Below are 16,043 nucleotides of genomic sequence, written 5' to 3' on the forward strand. Positions count from 1 at the left end.
ATTATTGTATTATTGTAAATTCTTTCTTAATAAAAATATTAAAAATAGAATTCTTAATAATGCTAATGGTATTATTATGAATAATAATATTTTTTTCTCTTTTTCTTGTTTTTCTTTACCATTAAAATAAAATTAATATTAATAAAATACTTATTAATAATAAAATAAGAAGAAAAAATAAAAAAACAATAAAACTATAGCGATGATGAATATTATTTTTATTATTATTGTTATTATGAATTTTAATATCAAATCAGAGTTTAAATATATTATTGCCGGTTTGTTTCATGCATTTACAGAACAATGACTGACTTTTATCTAATAATAGTACTGTTCTGTCAATTTGAGCTAAAAAAAACCCCAAAACAAATAAACCGATAATAATAAAATCGGATTCTTACTATGTGAAATCCATTGCATTAAAGCATATTTTAGTTTTTTGGGGTTTCGGAAACTAAATATTTGGAGGACATTTGAAGCATCAACACATTTGTAGTTAGTTCTCATTCAATTATCAAAGTCATTAAGTATCAACTTGATGCGTCAGAATTTAGTATGTTCTGATCATGAGGTCTCTCAGACCCTGACAGAACATGAGGGTTAAATTAGCATATGTACGTATGCTCTAAATATTGGTGTTTATGCATATGTGAAAGTTTAAGAAAATGGTTTCGAAAATGTCTCAATGAGTCACTGATTTGAACACAATCACAAGGGTTTAGTAAATTGGTTCAAGACAGTTTGAGATCGCTTTCCTTGCATGCAAACTCCGTTTTCTGTTGTGTCATAGTAACAGGAAAGCAACAAAGTGATTGCCTTTTTCAGTCAGTCTCTCTGGGTTTCTTGGAGTCGCCCGAGTACAATTAGATTACATAAGAAACAACTTTTTTTTTTTTAGTTCAGAATGAGTCACGGTGCTCTGTGCTCTCCAAAACCCATGAATTCTTTTATTGCCCTGTCAGATGATGATGGACACAACATCAGGACGTTGATTTTTCTGACAGGGTTAGCCGATTTAGGCAGGCGTTGAACAATGAGAGCTTGAACGGCAAAGTGACGTGACAGTTGTTGTGGCAGAACATTGGATGGCAGTAATTATACTCCTAAAAGGTCAAGGGCTTATATAACAGACCACAATCAGGAGATGAAGAAGTGGAGAAACCACGACTGTGCTCAAATCAAAGTTATCAAGCGAAAAACATCATTTGGAGTCCTTTTGTGACTTCTAACCTGTCAGATTAATTCTGTTTGATAGGATGAATTCTCACGGGAACCTGTGTTTATCATTAAACCGAAGCCCACACAAACAGTCACGCTTTTAAATCGCACTGGGCCGATGATAAGGGTTTTCTCCCATAGATCTCCCATGCTGCCTTTGTGATTACTGTCACCATGGTCACCAGCGGAGACAGGATGTGATGTCACGACCTAGTGATTCCTGCCTCTGCCTTACAAACAACCCCAACCCATTCGTTTCCCCAAAGCACTGCCTGTATGTTAGCCAGTGTGTGTGGGTCTCATTAGAGCAGCTATTGATGAGTTACTAAGGTTTCTAGTCAGATGTGGAGCCCGTATGGAGACCCCAAAGCTATATGTTATTAGTAATAATAATTGTTATTATTGATGTTTTTTTTTTCATTACAATATTATTATATATAGATGTATGTATGTATATGTGTGCGTGTGTGTGTGTATGTATAATATATATATATATATATATGAATTCATATTCATAATACAATCATTATTATTGTAAAAAGAACAATTAGTTTTTACTTATAATTGTCTACATGTACAGTGGGGAAAAATGTATTTGATCCCCTTCTGATTCAGTAAGTTTGTCCACTTACAAAAACATGAAGGGTCTGTAATTTTTTATGGTAGGTTTATTTTAATGTATAGAGACAGAATACCAACCCAAAAAAATCCAGAAAAAAAAAATATAAAAGTAAAAAATGATTTGCATTTCAGTGAGTGAAATGTTGTAAGTATTTGATCCCCAAGCAAAACATGGCTTAGTACTTGACATGGCAAGCAAAGAGGTGAGATGATTTTTGTAGCTGGTCACCAGGTTTGCACACATCTCAGGAGGGATTTTGATCCACTCTTTACATATTCTCTCTAAATCATATGGCAACTCCAAGTTTCAGCTCCCTCCATAGATTTTCTATAGGATTGAGGTCTGGAGACTGGCTAGGCCACTCCATGACCTTAATGTGCTTCTTCTTGAGCCACTCCTTTGTTGCCTTGGCGGTATGTTTCGGGTCATTGTCATGCTGGAAGACCCATCCAAGACCCATCTTCAGTGTTCTGACTGAGGGAAGATTTTACAGTACATGGCCCCGTCCATTTGCCCCTCAATGTGGTAAATGTCCTCCTGTACCCTTAGCAGAAAAACAGCCTCAAAGCATAATGCTTCCATCTCCGTGCTTGACTGTAGGGATGGTGCATGTGCTCAGGATCATAGTCAGCATTTCTCTTCCTCCAAACACGGCGAGTCAAGTTAACGCAAAGAGCTCAATTTTGGTCTCATCTGACCACAGCACTTTCTCCCAAGCCTTCTCTGAATCATTTAGATGTTCATTGGCAATCTTTAAATGGGCCTGTATCTGTGCCTTCTTGAGCAGGGGGACCTTGCGGGCACTGCAGGATTTCAGTCCATTGCGGCGTAGTGTGTTACCAACGGTTTGCTTGGTGACTGTGGTCCCAACTGCCTTTAGATCATTAACAATCTCCTCCCGTGTAATTCGGGGCTGATACCTCACCTTTCTCATGATCATTCTTACCCCATGAGGCAAGATCTTGCATGGAGCTCCAGACTGAGGCCGACTGATGGTTATTTTGTATTTCTTCCATTTCCGAATAATCACACCAACAGTTGTCTCATTCTCACCAAGCTTCTCGCTGATGGTCTTGTAGCCCATTCCAGCCTTGAGCAGATCTATAATCTTGTCTCTGACATCCTTTGACAGCTCTTTGGTCTTGCCCATGGTGGAGGGAGAGGTTGGAATGAAAGATACAGATTGTGTGGACAGGTGTCTTATACAGCTAATGAACTGACATTATTTAGGAGTAACTACTTAAAGTGACAGGACTAATCTGTGTTCCACATGGGCACACAACCAGTCTGTGGGAGCCAGAATTCTTGCTGGCTGGTAGGGGATCAAATACTTATTTCACTAACCAAATCAATTTCTAACCTTTATACAATGTGTTTTTTTTCTGGATTTTTTTGTTGGTATTCTGTCTCTATCTATTAAAATTAACCTACTATAAAAAATTACAGACCCTTAAATTCTTTGTAAGTGGGCAAACTTACAAAATCAGCAGGGGATCAAACAAATATTTTCCCCACTGTATATGTGTGTGTATGTATGAGATAATAAATTATTATATAGAATAATATATATTTTTTATTTATGTGTGTGTGTGTAATGTTAAATAATATTAATATTATATATTCAAAATTAATATACTGATAATAATTATGTTCATTATTATAAATCAAAAATCATAATTAATTTTTATTTATAGTTGTATGTATATCAATATTATTATTACAACAATAATAAAATCATAATTTATTTATAAATGTATTTATAATTGCATAATTGTAATTTATTATTAATAATATTTATAATGTAGTCTGTATTATTAATAAAATATATAATATTTATCTAATAAATCTATATATAATTCTTATATAATCTATTATCTAATATAGATCTTTATATATATATAGTACATATATATATATATATATATATATATATATATATATATATATATGTACATATGTACTGTATGGAGACCCAGAGGGGCAGATTGAAAGGGGTCTTTGCTGGTTACCTGGCAGGGGAGGCGTGGGTGATAGCGTGCGGCCCTCGCTGGGGGCCTTTCTGTCATCAGCACATTAGAGGAGTAGTGTGAGCTGCCCAGGGGGAGTCATTATCGCTAATGAAGAGTCCTTCCTCTTCTCCTGAGTACTGACTCGTTGGACACTCAGCAGCCTAACGAACTCGCTGTGCTAAAGGCTCCTCTCTGATTTCCCTCTCATTACCCCTGTGCCCCCCGCGGACCTGCAGTCCCCACTTAACAACCTCACGTCTCTCTCTCTCTCACACTCACTCACTCACTCACTCTGTCTTTTCTAATGTAATGGTTCATTCGTTCAGCTCTTTTATTCACCTGTGTGATTCTCAAAGGTTCATCATTTCTCTGTATTTCTTACTGTTTTCATTCCTTTAAATGGCTATTTATGTTCAACTTTAAAAAAAAAAAAAAAAAATCCCCATAGCACCAGGGTTGATGCGATTTACTAAAACCAAAATAAAATATAAAATATATTAGATGAGAAACAAATAAACAAAAATTAGAAATGTTGTCGTGGCACCACTAAAATAAGCTAAAGCACTAAATTTACTGGAAATAAATAAACCAAACTCAAATACAATTGTATGTATTTATATATATTGTATATATATATATGTATGTATTTACGTACGAATTGTATATATATATACACACACACACACAATTGTAACGTATGTTTAAAAAGATAAAGTGTATAAATGTATTTGAATTTAAATTACATATATATTTTTTTATATATATATATGTGTCTGACACAAGTGTAAAGCAAAGACTGTGTGTGTGTGTGTGTGTGTGTGTGTGTGTGTGTATAAATGTATGTGTATATATAAATTTTAAATGAACTGGAAATGTAAAGACAATTTGAAATATAAAACTTATATTTGAAAATATTAAAAATAAAATGTATTTTATATATTTTATTGGAAAAATTAAATTAACTTTATATCAGTCTTATATTAGTTACATTACACTTTCATAAGTGTAAATTTTATAATCAGGAGCCTCATTTTTGTTATTTTCTAATAAAATTTGTATAGAGATTTAATTATATAAGTTATGATGGTAGGCCTATTAACAGAAAAGCTGAAACTAAATTATTTTTTTTTCTTTTTATTAGGATTATGTATCTTTGTTGATTAAATTTTTATATTGAATACAATGTGTATTTTACCCCCTTTTGTTCTGAATTTTTCTTTTGTTCTTCGACAATTATTTGTTCTTAGACAATTAGACACCACTAATCCACAGGTTCAGTCTGGTAGCTGCTAATATGACATATTTCTAAATGTCTGTAACCTCCTGTTTTGTTATTAGGGGTTCTAAAACCTCTTGTGGATTCAGTAAACAGTACTCTGTCAGTTCATATAAATGTAATTATTCAGTGTCGTTAGATGGCCTGTAGGGGGAGCTGTCTGTTCAGTTCTTACAGCAGTGCACTGTCTCTATGTAAACAGCTGTGTGTAGTGTCTTTGACCTCATATGGCTTCATCTACTCATCCATGAGCCTGTTTGACAGTTATATTGCTCAGAAGCATAAAAGCCACAGCAGAGTTTAACAAGGAGCTTTTTTTTCAGCAGAAACTCTTAATGTAGACACAGAAAATGCCCTTCAGCACCTGACACCATTTAAACCAGAGCAGGATTTATGTCTGCATTTATAGAGAATGTAGGAGGAGTGTGGTATCACACATGTGTGAGAAACAATTATCTGTGACCTTGATTTTTTTTTTCCCACTATAAATCAAACAGCACAAAACTGCTTCTTTTTTCACTCTTCTGTTTTTTAGAAAGCAATTTTGTTTCTCATTCATAGCTTTAAAAATGATTTATAAAATAAAGTTGTTTATAAAATAAGAGCTGAAGTAAATATGATAGTCGTTATGTATAGGTATAAAATGAATGTGGAGGGCATAGCCAGAAGATTTGGACTTATATTGTCCACTCTTATATTGTGTAAATAAAACAAAAAACATCTACTGTATCATTATCATATTACCATACCCTTTGCACATTCATGAGTGATATCCAAATTACACTGTGTTTCGTTTATGGCATGCTGGAATATGCATCAGGTTAACAACAACATAGATTTTCACATAAAACTGAAAAGTAATTTCATACTTTCATGATTGTTTGCGAAAAATCTGTCTGAGAGCAAACTTGAGATTTGTGGGGAGAAAACCGCTTTCTGGTGAGTCATGGTGATCGCTGAAGAAAGGTCTACATCACTCATCCATCTGTGTGTTTCGTTCTTTCTCTCCACACACAGTGGCGAATGAAACCGGAGAAAGCAGTGCGAGACCTCTGGCAAGATTCGCACGTGAGTATGTGCAATCAAATACGTGATTGAACCTTTGTTGCTGACTTCACTTTTACTTTAAAATTGTTTCCTGTGCAGTGAGGAAACAGGGTGACACACTAAATTTTACAGTCTCTATTGATCAAACACATCATTCACATTGTCTCTGTGCCATCTCAAGGCTAGGATAGGCTCTGAAAATGTGACCTGCATCCTGTCATCTTTGCTCATGGGCACTCAGTTGTGGAAATATTTATTTAACCCAATCACTTGAGTATTAATATCACAAGGCTTACCAGGTAAACCTTCACCACTTGTTTGTTTCTCTTCCTTTGTCTTTCTATTGCTCTCTATCTCTCTCACTGCCGTGGTCCTGCATGCTGTCATCTACACCCCTCTGAGCTTTTGATCTCTGATTGTTGCATCAGGTTCCAAGTCCCAGAATGCTTTGTGGAACGCCATCACAGCAGGCATCGGGATCAAGGACAAGGACAAGCGGGGTATCCTGATTGACCCACGGAGCCCGGAGGAGATTCTAGCTGATGACCTGCCCTCTGTCGACAGTCCTGATGCCATGGAGAAGACCGCCATCAGGTTTGGAAGGAATCATACACTTACTTGCACCTTGGGGTGAATTGATCAATCAGTATGGGTCGATATCTTCTCTGCATTAATTGCTACTTTTCCCTCACCAGCCGTTATCTAAAAGCACTTTAGAGTGAAACTGGGTGAACTGTCATGCTCTGTTAACAGGAATTATGCAGTGATTATGTCAAATAAAGTGGTTTGTGCATGTGTTTTCCACTCATAAGCACAGCTGGCAGGCCTAGATAGGATTATTGATTTGTTTAGGAGCAATGGTGTCTAACCAACACTTCTATTTCAGATCACAGCAGGCATCTCAGTAGTGAAAGACCACACTCTCAAAAATGAAGGTTCCAGCTGGAGCCAAAAGGCTTTTAGGTCACAAAGCCATAGGAGAACCTATTTAAACCCTGCTTAGACGTTTTTACATTATAGTTATTTAGAAAACCTTATGAACCAATATGAGAACCTTAAAATGTAATATCATGAACCTTTATTTTTGGGAGTGTATACCCCATATACCTCAAATGGCTCTTGATAAGATGTGGCCTTACAGTTTATTTTCAAGAGAATATGTGCTCTGTCTGTCGCCAAATTGCGGTGTTATTCTTGAAAATCTTATTTTATAAAAATGTTGTGGTTTGTCTAGTGTGGCTAGTTGTGCTGCCCTTTATACAGGCTTTTGACATCTTTATTTAGTCGGACGGCCATGTATTTATTTTATTTATTTATTTTTTTTCCGAATTTTGTAATCTGCATGACATATAATACCAGCTTTTAAAAAGTATTTTTTTCCTTTGATGGCAAAGCTGAATTTTTAGCAGCCATTACTCCACTGACACATGACTGCAGAAATAATTTCATAGGCTAGTTTGGTGCTCAATTAACATTTATATATATATAATATATATATATATATAATATATATATATATATATATATATATATATATATATATATATATATATATATATATATATATATTATCAGTGTAGAAAACATTTTTTTTTTTTTTTTTTGGAAACTATGATACATTCTTTCCTTCAGGGTTTTTCAGCATTTATCTGAATTATTATTTTTTTATTATTATTATTGTAAAAGTCTTTACTGTGATTATTTAAAAATGTAATGCATCACTGGCACAAAAAAAAAATGTTTCTTGACCATACTAAATGTTTATTGACCATTTTTAAAAAAATGTTTCTTGACCATACTAATATTTTATTTTATTTTATTTTATTTTATTAAAATCACATCCAAAACTTAGATTTTAACATTTGTTCGTAATGATGTAAATTTTTCAAAGTCATAAACCCCACTCCCACAGCTATCCAGTAAACCATCCTAATCCATACCAATCCGTGTATCCCAAACGGATTTTACCTGGATGTCAGACACATAATTCCCATCATTGCTGCATTCTGAAAGGGAACGACAGCAAACTGAATGATGAAACTGCATGATATTTGGACTCAGCTGTCTGCCGGTGCGACCGGCTGTGTTAAACAGGGAGACTCCAGTGGTCTGTGATGTTCTGTATAGTGAGCGGCTCCTCATTAATCACCCTGTGTGAGGAAGGGAGGGGAGCACCGTATGGCATTAGTCCTGACGTCAGCACCAGGCACCGTCTGCTATAAATATCCACCGTAAAACTGTGCTCCATTGAATCCTTAATGTTCTATTAGTGTGTTATTGTGCACTTGGGGAGCTCAAGAGGGCATATTTGCAGGCCGGGTGATGGGTTGCAGGTGAGAGAGCCCCCACCACCCACCCCCAGCTGAGAAGTAACCAGTCTGAGCATGGCATGAAGAGATGGCAGGATGTGGCATGCCAAAACTTGTCATCAGATGTCTCACAGAAAGAATTTAACCCTTCACCAGAGAGATAGAAGCAATGAACACAAAGAGTGACCAAAATAAACAATTTAAAAATAGCTCTGTTCATAGTGGCCATGACTGCCTTGCTCCAACAAGGACATAAGAGCAAAACAAAAGTAGTCTAAATGACTAATGCACTATATGCTAAGTATATACTTTATTAATTTAGAAATTCAGTGAATTATAATTCACTCATAATCTTTAGTTGAACTTGGGAACCATATCAGTCCGATTCATGAAGCTTGAAACAGTTCTTTTGAACCAGTTCTTTTAAAAAACCTAAAGAGTAGTCTAAATGACTCGTGCATTATATAACTAGTACTCTGAAGAAATGTAAATAATAATTCACTCATAATCTTGTCCTTTATATGAATAAATGTTAGTATTAATTAATTATTAATTTTGTAATTTGTTTTCTGTTGAGAACCATATCTTATGAGTCTTTTATGGTCATTCTTTTGACAATAAAACCAATTTAAAGTTGATTAATCCCTTTGGAGCACAATTTTGTGCAGTTAAAGATTAACGCCAGGTTGTTAAAGTTGAGAACCATATCTTATGAGTCATTCTTTTGAAATAAACCAGTTGATTAACTATTTGGTTTAATTTTTTTGCAGTTTATTTACCAATGCGGTCATTTTTGACCATGAGCTGTACAAGTGTGAACATTTTGTTCAGGATCATTTAATCTTTTCGAATCATGTGCATATTTTTTGTATGTTAACACTGGCAATTGTTCGGTATTTTTTGATCTTTTTGTGTAATGTTGTTATTTTTTGTATGTTAAGATTTTTTGTATGTTAACACTGGAAAAAATTTGAGTTTTTAGTGTAAAAATAAGACAGTTTAGTTTATCGGGTTGTTATTTATTATTATATTATATGTTTGTTTTTCTTTTTTTTTTTATTTATTGATTTATTGGAATACTGTTTGAGTTGAATTTGCTGTTAATTTACTGGCTGAACAATTGATTTAAGACAAAGACACATTGAGACAATGGATTTTGTGTAATTGTGCGAGTTTGTGTGTGTGTGTGTGTGTGTGGAATACTGTTTGAGTTGAATTTGCGGCGAGTGTGTGTGTGTGTGTGTGTGTGTACGAGGCTGATAAGGTGTGTGCACTTAATTAAAAGGGCAAGGAAAGTATAATGCACCTTTGACTGAGTGCTTGAGAGGACCAGTCTGATCTTATGTTCAGCAGAGTTCTGTGTTTTCTTTTTTCCCCCCAGGGTAGGATATTAAGATTGGCAGGGCTGCTCTTCCATTAGTCTTATCTAAAAATTGTGTGACTAAAGAGCTGAACTGATTCAGCATGACCCTCACAGATTGGAGTTTCAGCCGCATTTATTATTCTAATTTACTAAGAGGTGACTTTTACTCTATGACAGACACGTTCACCTTTACACAGCCTGTCGAGAAATACTGCACATCCTGGAAATTTCTCCATGGTTTTAAAATAGCTTCTTGATTCGGGTTCTTTTTGACATTTTGAAAGCTCCAGTCTCTTGAGCTGTGATTGTTTTTTCATTCTAAATGCTTTTAATTTTCAGATGCAAGATTTCTTTAAATTCTGAAAAAAATAATTAACTAAAATCAGGTGGATAATAAAGTCTGATCACTTAGTAATAAAGCAGCTCTTAAGATTTTTTTAAATTATTAATAAAGCAGCTCTTACATATAATTTTTAATATTAAAAGAAAACAATGAAAAACAATTGCTAAAAAATATAATTTTAATTTTTAAAAGAAAACAATGGAAAACAATTGCTAAAAAATATAATTTTAATTTATTTTGTTATAATAAATAAAAATGATATGATATGGCTTTAGTTCTGCCTTTAATGGAAAAGTAATAAAACAGCTCTATTTAATATGGTTTGAGTTGTTATGTAACATGAATAATGTGGGATGATTTACGATGAATTTTAATATGTAAAAAAAAGTAATTTCCAAAAGCTATTGCTAAAAATTCTATTTGAAAAAAAAAAAATAGAATTTATAAAATTTTATAAATCATTATTCTAATGTTTAAAATTATACCATTTTAGTCAATAAAAAATTAATAATATTAATAAAGTTGTTAATAAAAATAAATAAAATTAATCTTTTATAAAGCAGGTTAATTTAAAAAATCTGTATATAAATCTGTATATCTGTATATTTTCTCTTGCTAAGAAAAGACACAGCAGTCATGCGTTTATGTATCTTTCCATTCTAATGATGTTGTTAGCATTCATTTCTCGCTAAATTCTTTCTTTCCCTCTCTTACTCTTTCTTCCTCTTTCCTCTGGAGCAAATTCATGTGTAACACAGCAGGCTGAGGTTCATCTCCTCTGAATGAACTCATTATGTCTGAGGTGTGAGGCATCTGTCTCTCCTTACATCAGCTGTCCCCGATGCTTCTTCTGACTTACGGATGATTTGACCTTTGCACGCCTCCGATCTTTAGCCGGGGCTCGTGGGAGCGTACACAGGTGGATGTCCCATTCTCATCTCGTCCAAACGGCGAGTTTTCTTTCGATTATCGTTTGTCTTTTAGCCCCAGCTTTCTGCCATCTCTCTGATAGGTCTGTAGCAGGCAGAGCTCATTTTAGTGGAGAAACCTAATTTTCCAGTTGAGCGCAGCCCCGTTGAGTAGAATGAACTGAGTGAATGAAAGCAAGATTGAGCGCGATCTAACAGTAATGCAGGGAAACAGGACTGCTGGTGAACAGTATTCAGACTTGGGCAGGGCAGGTGCCAGTTTGGCAACGCTTTAGTCCACCTTCAGGTCATGGTTCACATGTCTTTTTGCTGTAAAATCAACATAAGAATAACTTATATACTGTATTGTTATTAATATTTCAAAATGAATATTTACTAGACTGAAGTTACTCCAGCCATATATTTCTGATCCAGAATCAGATCCCAATGACTTCCGTATTCTGAATGAAGCATGTTGATGGGTGTACTCTTGCTCTCACTCTTGATGTGTGCGCGCGCTCTTCCTGGAGAAGTGACCATACAAGGATATACATGCACACAATTCAGCCTTTTATGATGTCATACAGGTCCATACCATCAAAATCAAAATGTATTTATATTTACAAAATAAAATTAAGTTGGACAGTGAAAACATTAGATTTTTTTCTTTGTACTTTAGTCAATTAAATAAAGGTTGAAGAGACTGAACATATTCTTGATTTTATCAAATGCAACTATTTGTGGATTGCTCACCAATTAAGTTTCGACGTACTGATAGGCAATTCATGTAGGGTGATTAATCACCTGTAAAAGATATCTGCATCCTTTCTTTCTCAAGCTTTGTTTATCCTGTCATACTTCCACAAAGGAGGCCCTGGAGAGTATTTGTTTTCTCTGACCTACAAATCTCAAAGACCAGAGGCTGTCATGTTTAGGGAGCTTGTTACTCAATATGAGTGTCCCCATCCCCTTCCCCCCACCAAGTCACCTGACCTGCCCGGTGCAGACCCTACTGTGAGCTGACGGGATTAAAAACTCAATAATTCATACACTGACTGGATGTTAATTAGCTTGTCCAGTCCGGCTTTGTATTTGTGTCTTTTGGCTCTATAGTGCCCTTGAGTATAAGGCAGAAGATAAGTATTACTAGTATTTAAGTTGTTGCTGGTGTATGTAATGATGCAGTAGTTTAAGAATGTAATGAATTCAGGTTTTCATTCTTGTCATACATCTATGCATATATATATATATATATATATATATATATATATATATATATATATATATATATATGTAAGTGCTGTCAAACGATTAATCATGATAATCGCATCCAAAATAAAAGTTTTTGAGTATATATTTTGAAAATATTTACGTTTATACATTTACATATTCATATTCTTATATTTTATATTATATATAAATATATTTAATATATAAGCATAACATATTTTTCTTTAATATATGCATACATGTGTTTGTATTTATGTATACAAAATACATATACACAGTATACACACATCTATGTAAACAAAAAAATATATTTTGGATGTGATTAATTGCGATTAATTGTTTGACAACACTAATATATATATATATATATATATAATATATATATATATATGTATATATAATATTATATATATATAGATATATATATATACATATATCTGTGTGTGTGTATATAAACAATATATAATTGCACTATATTTACACTTTTTGAACAATTACATTTATATTTACTTATATACATGTATATTAATGTTTATAAACATTTTATAATATATTTGAACATTTTATGAAATTCTACAAATATATAATGTTAAAATTATATATAATTATTATTTTGAAAATCTCGATCTCATTACACAATATTATTTTATAGAAATTATATATACATATTTATTTATTTGTATAGAGAAAGAGAGAGATAGAGAGCGAGAGCAATCTTGTTAATATCAAACATTCATTTAAATATTAAAACATTACAAACGTTACAAACATGGTCAGCAAGATATTGATGTTCTAAAAGTAAGGCTCAAACAATATCAAGGGTGGCTAACAGCATTCTGTTGGAGCAGAAATCACAGTCTAACGCACCACGTATTCACCAGCTTGCACAGTATCAAAACAAACAATCATGAGCAATCAATTTAAGAGGCCGTGTGTAGATTTATTTCACAGATTCTCAAACACTGTGAGAATATTTGTAACATTAAATAACAATAAAACTATACATATATATATATATATATATATATATATATATATATATATATATATATACATATATATATATATATATATATATGGTCAAATGTTCATTTAAATAAAATATTAATTTAAATATGATTAATGCAAATTTTATATAAATTTTTGTAAATATATAAACCTCAAATGTATATCATGAATAATCCAAGGTTTTAAATTGAGAAACACCATAGTCAACCTGCCCGGACGGGAGCATGGATATAAATATTCCCTCCTTGGTTTTAGTCAGAGAACAATTTGAATTATTTTTTAATGAAGAGGGAATATTGCGGTAGGTCATCAGTGTACACAGGCAGACCAGCAACTGCATGATTAGATATGCCCGAAATATTTATTAATAATGCAGATGTACTTCTTTTGCTCTTTCTCTCTCCATCTCCCTTCATTCTCATTTATAACATTATATTTTTGCTAAATAAACTGAGTGAACGCAATGATGAAATAGATAAACATTTTAATTACAGAATTCTTACCATGTTGAGCAATAAATGGCGTTGATTGTATGGTTTTGGACCGGCTGGTCTCTTCCCTCTAGTTCCACCCACTCCAGCTTGCTGAAGAACACACTGCATACTGTTTATCTCCCCTCAGAGGTTTTCAGTTTTGTTGTCTGTTAAATATTCATGTCTGGTGCTGTTGCTGTTTGCCTTCTACCTGCATATTTGTTTTGGGAAGGTCAGATTTGAATAATTCCATGCAATCATGCGTTTTGCGTGTTTTGCCCAACAACACTGATTTAAAAATGCACAAACTCCAGCTCACGACATCCAAATTTTAAAACACCCTTAACACCACATCGGGAAGTGTAGTTTCTATCCTAAATCTTAAAGAAATCGCTCTGAAAAGTTCTTGATGCTCTGCAATTAATAGTGAAAAGGAGTTGTCAAGCTAAGTAAATGATAGACAAACATCAAAAACCATAATAGTTGTACATGCATTTGTGCACGTAGTTATTTCTAACGTTTTACATGACCAAAATTTAAGCCATTATTATATCATGATTAGGGGTATCGGTATAAGTATATCGGTAATGTATCAGGCCGGTATTTATTCATTTATTTAAATTTAGCAGATTTAATTTAAATGTTTTTAATTTATCAGTCACAACTGTATTTTTGCTCATTTAACCTGTTTTTACATTTAGATTATATTTGTCATCATGTAACTGTTTTATTAATTTTAACTCATATACATTTTTATTGTAAATACTGTGCATTGTAATGTTCAAATGCCTAAATTCACTTGTAAAATGAATGATTATGGTTTTTAGTGTTGTATTTTTAAAAAAGTAAATTATGTCTTGGAATCAATGATTAGAATGTTTTTAATTATTATAATGCGTGATAATTGCAAACATGAAGTTGAGTAAATAATGACAGAATATACATTTTTGAATTAAATGTTCTTTTAAAAATTGCTGTGAGAGTTTTCGCTGATCCAGATATTCACAAAGCAAAGAACAAATCTGAGCTTTCATGATGAACAGTTTTAATATACTCCAACATTACAGCTTGGTTCATTTCTCTCTCTAGAACACTGAGCATGAGTTACACAGTGTGATTTCAGTTTTAATGCTGACATCTGCCTTTATCTGGTTTTCCTGGTCTTAGGAAGTTTTATTTGTAGAGTTTTTCTTTGTGAATGTGCCCTGACGTTTGTTAGAGTGGAGGAATGTAGTATTTTTTGATTCTGACTATTTCTGGACACTGATTATAATCATTGCGTAACCACTTGTTATTAATACGTTATGTAGTTGTGAATCTCCATTGTCAGCATCATCTTGAATGCAAACTAAAGAACTAAGAGGATCATACAAATGCGTCACATTAAACCTGCACTTAAGTTCCCTCTTGCCATGCTGTACAAATAGCTTTAGTCTTAACAGATAATTACTGTAATTACGAGTTGTAGGGAAAATAGTTTCTTAAAATGTAATGCAGTTGTAGAGATTTAATATGGCACGTACAGTATATTTGATTCATGTGCACACAAATATATATATTTTTTCAATCTATTGAAATAATGATCCTTGACATACAGAAACAAATGTGTTTCTAAAATTAATATTTCAGGTTAAATCATCGTGTATCTGGGCATTCTGTCAACTACAAAAAAAATTCACAGAAAAATAAATAGTAAGAAAAAATGAATGAAAAACGTGTTTCAGTAACGCACTTAAATATAAGTCTGTGGGAAAATTGTTATTTAAATAGAAATATTAAATATTTTTATATACTGTATGCAACTCTCACATTTGAAAAAAAAAACAATAAATTATTATTTGTTATTATTGTTAAATAAACTATTAAAACATTATTGTTAATTGAAATGGAGCTGAAATTAATATAAAAAACAAAAATATTAAAAAAAGATTTTTTTGAAAGTGATGAAATGTGAAAGCTCTAAAATTTAATTTAACTCAAATTTTAACTGAAATAAAAATAAATTCAACTTAAATAAATTCAACTTTATTGTAATATTTAAAAAAATATATTATATAATAAATATGAAAAAAGCACAGAAAATTAAACTAAAAATAAAATAAAAATTAAAATAAAATAAAATCTACTTAATACTAAAATAACATTAGTGTAAACGTGAGACTGGGATTATAGAAAGGTTACATAATTCTCCATAATGCATAACCAGACATTCATCTTCAGTAAGACAAGGATTTGGG

At 32.8% G+C, this 16,043-nt stretch overlaps 1 protein-coding gene across 3 annotated transcripts in view; it reads left to right on the forward strand.

Annotated features, from left to right (window-relative positions):
• LOC109049145 (calcium/calmodulin-dependent 3',5'-cyclic nucleotide phosphodiesterase 1A-like) overlaps positions 1-16,043 on the forward strand; it is a 64,473-nt gene that overhangs the window by 694 nt on the left and 47,736 nt on the right. For all 3 annotated transcript variants that reach the window (XM_042714594.1, XM_042714596.1, XM_042714595.1), the window contains exons 2-3: positions 6,143-6,193; positions 6,601-6,766. In XM_042714594.1, coding sequence (XP_042570528.1) covers positions 6,143-6,193; positions 6,601-6,766 — 217 coding nt within the window. The remainder of the gene's footprint in view (positions 1-6,142; positions 6,194-6,600; positions 6,767-16,043) is intronic.

This window comes from Cyprinus carpio, chromosome A24 (assembly GCF_018340385.1).
Source record: "Cyprinus carpio isolate SPL01 chromosome A24, ASM1834038v1, whole genome shotgun sequence".
NCBI lineage: Eukaryota > Metazoa > Chordata > Actinopteri > Cypriniformes > Cyprinidae > Cyprinus > Cyprinus carpio.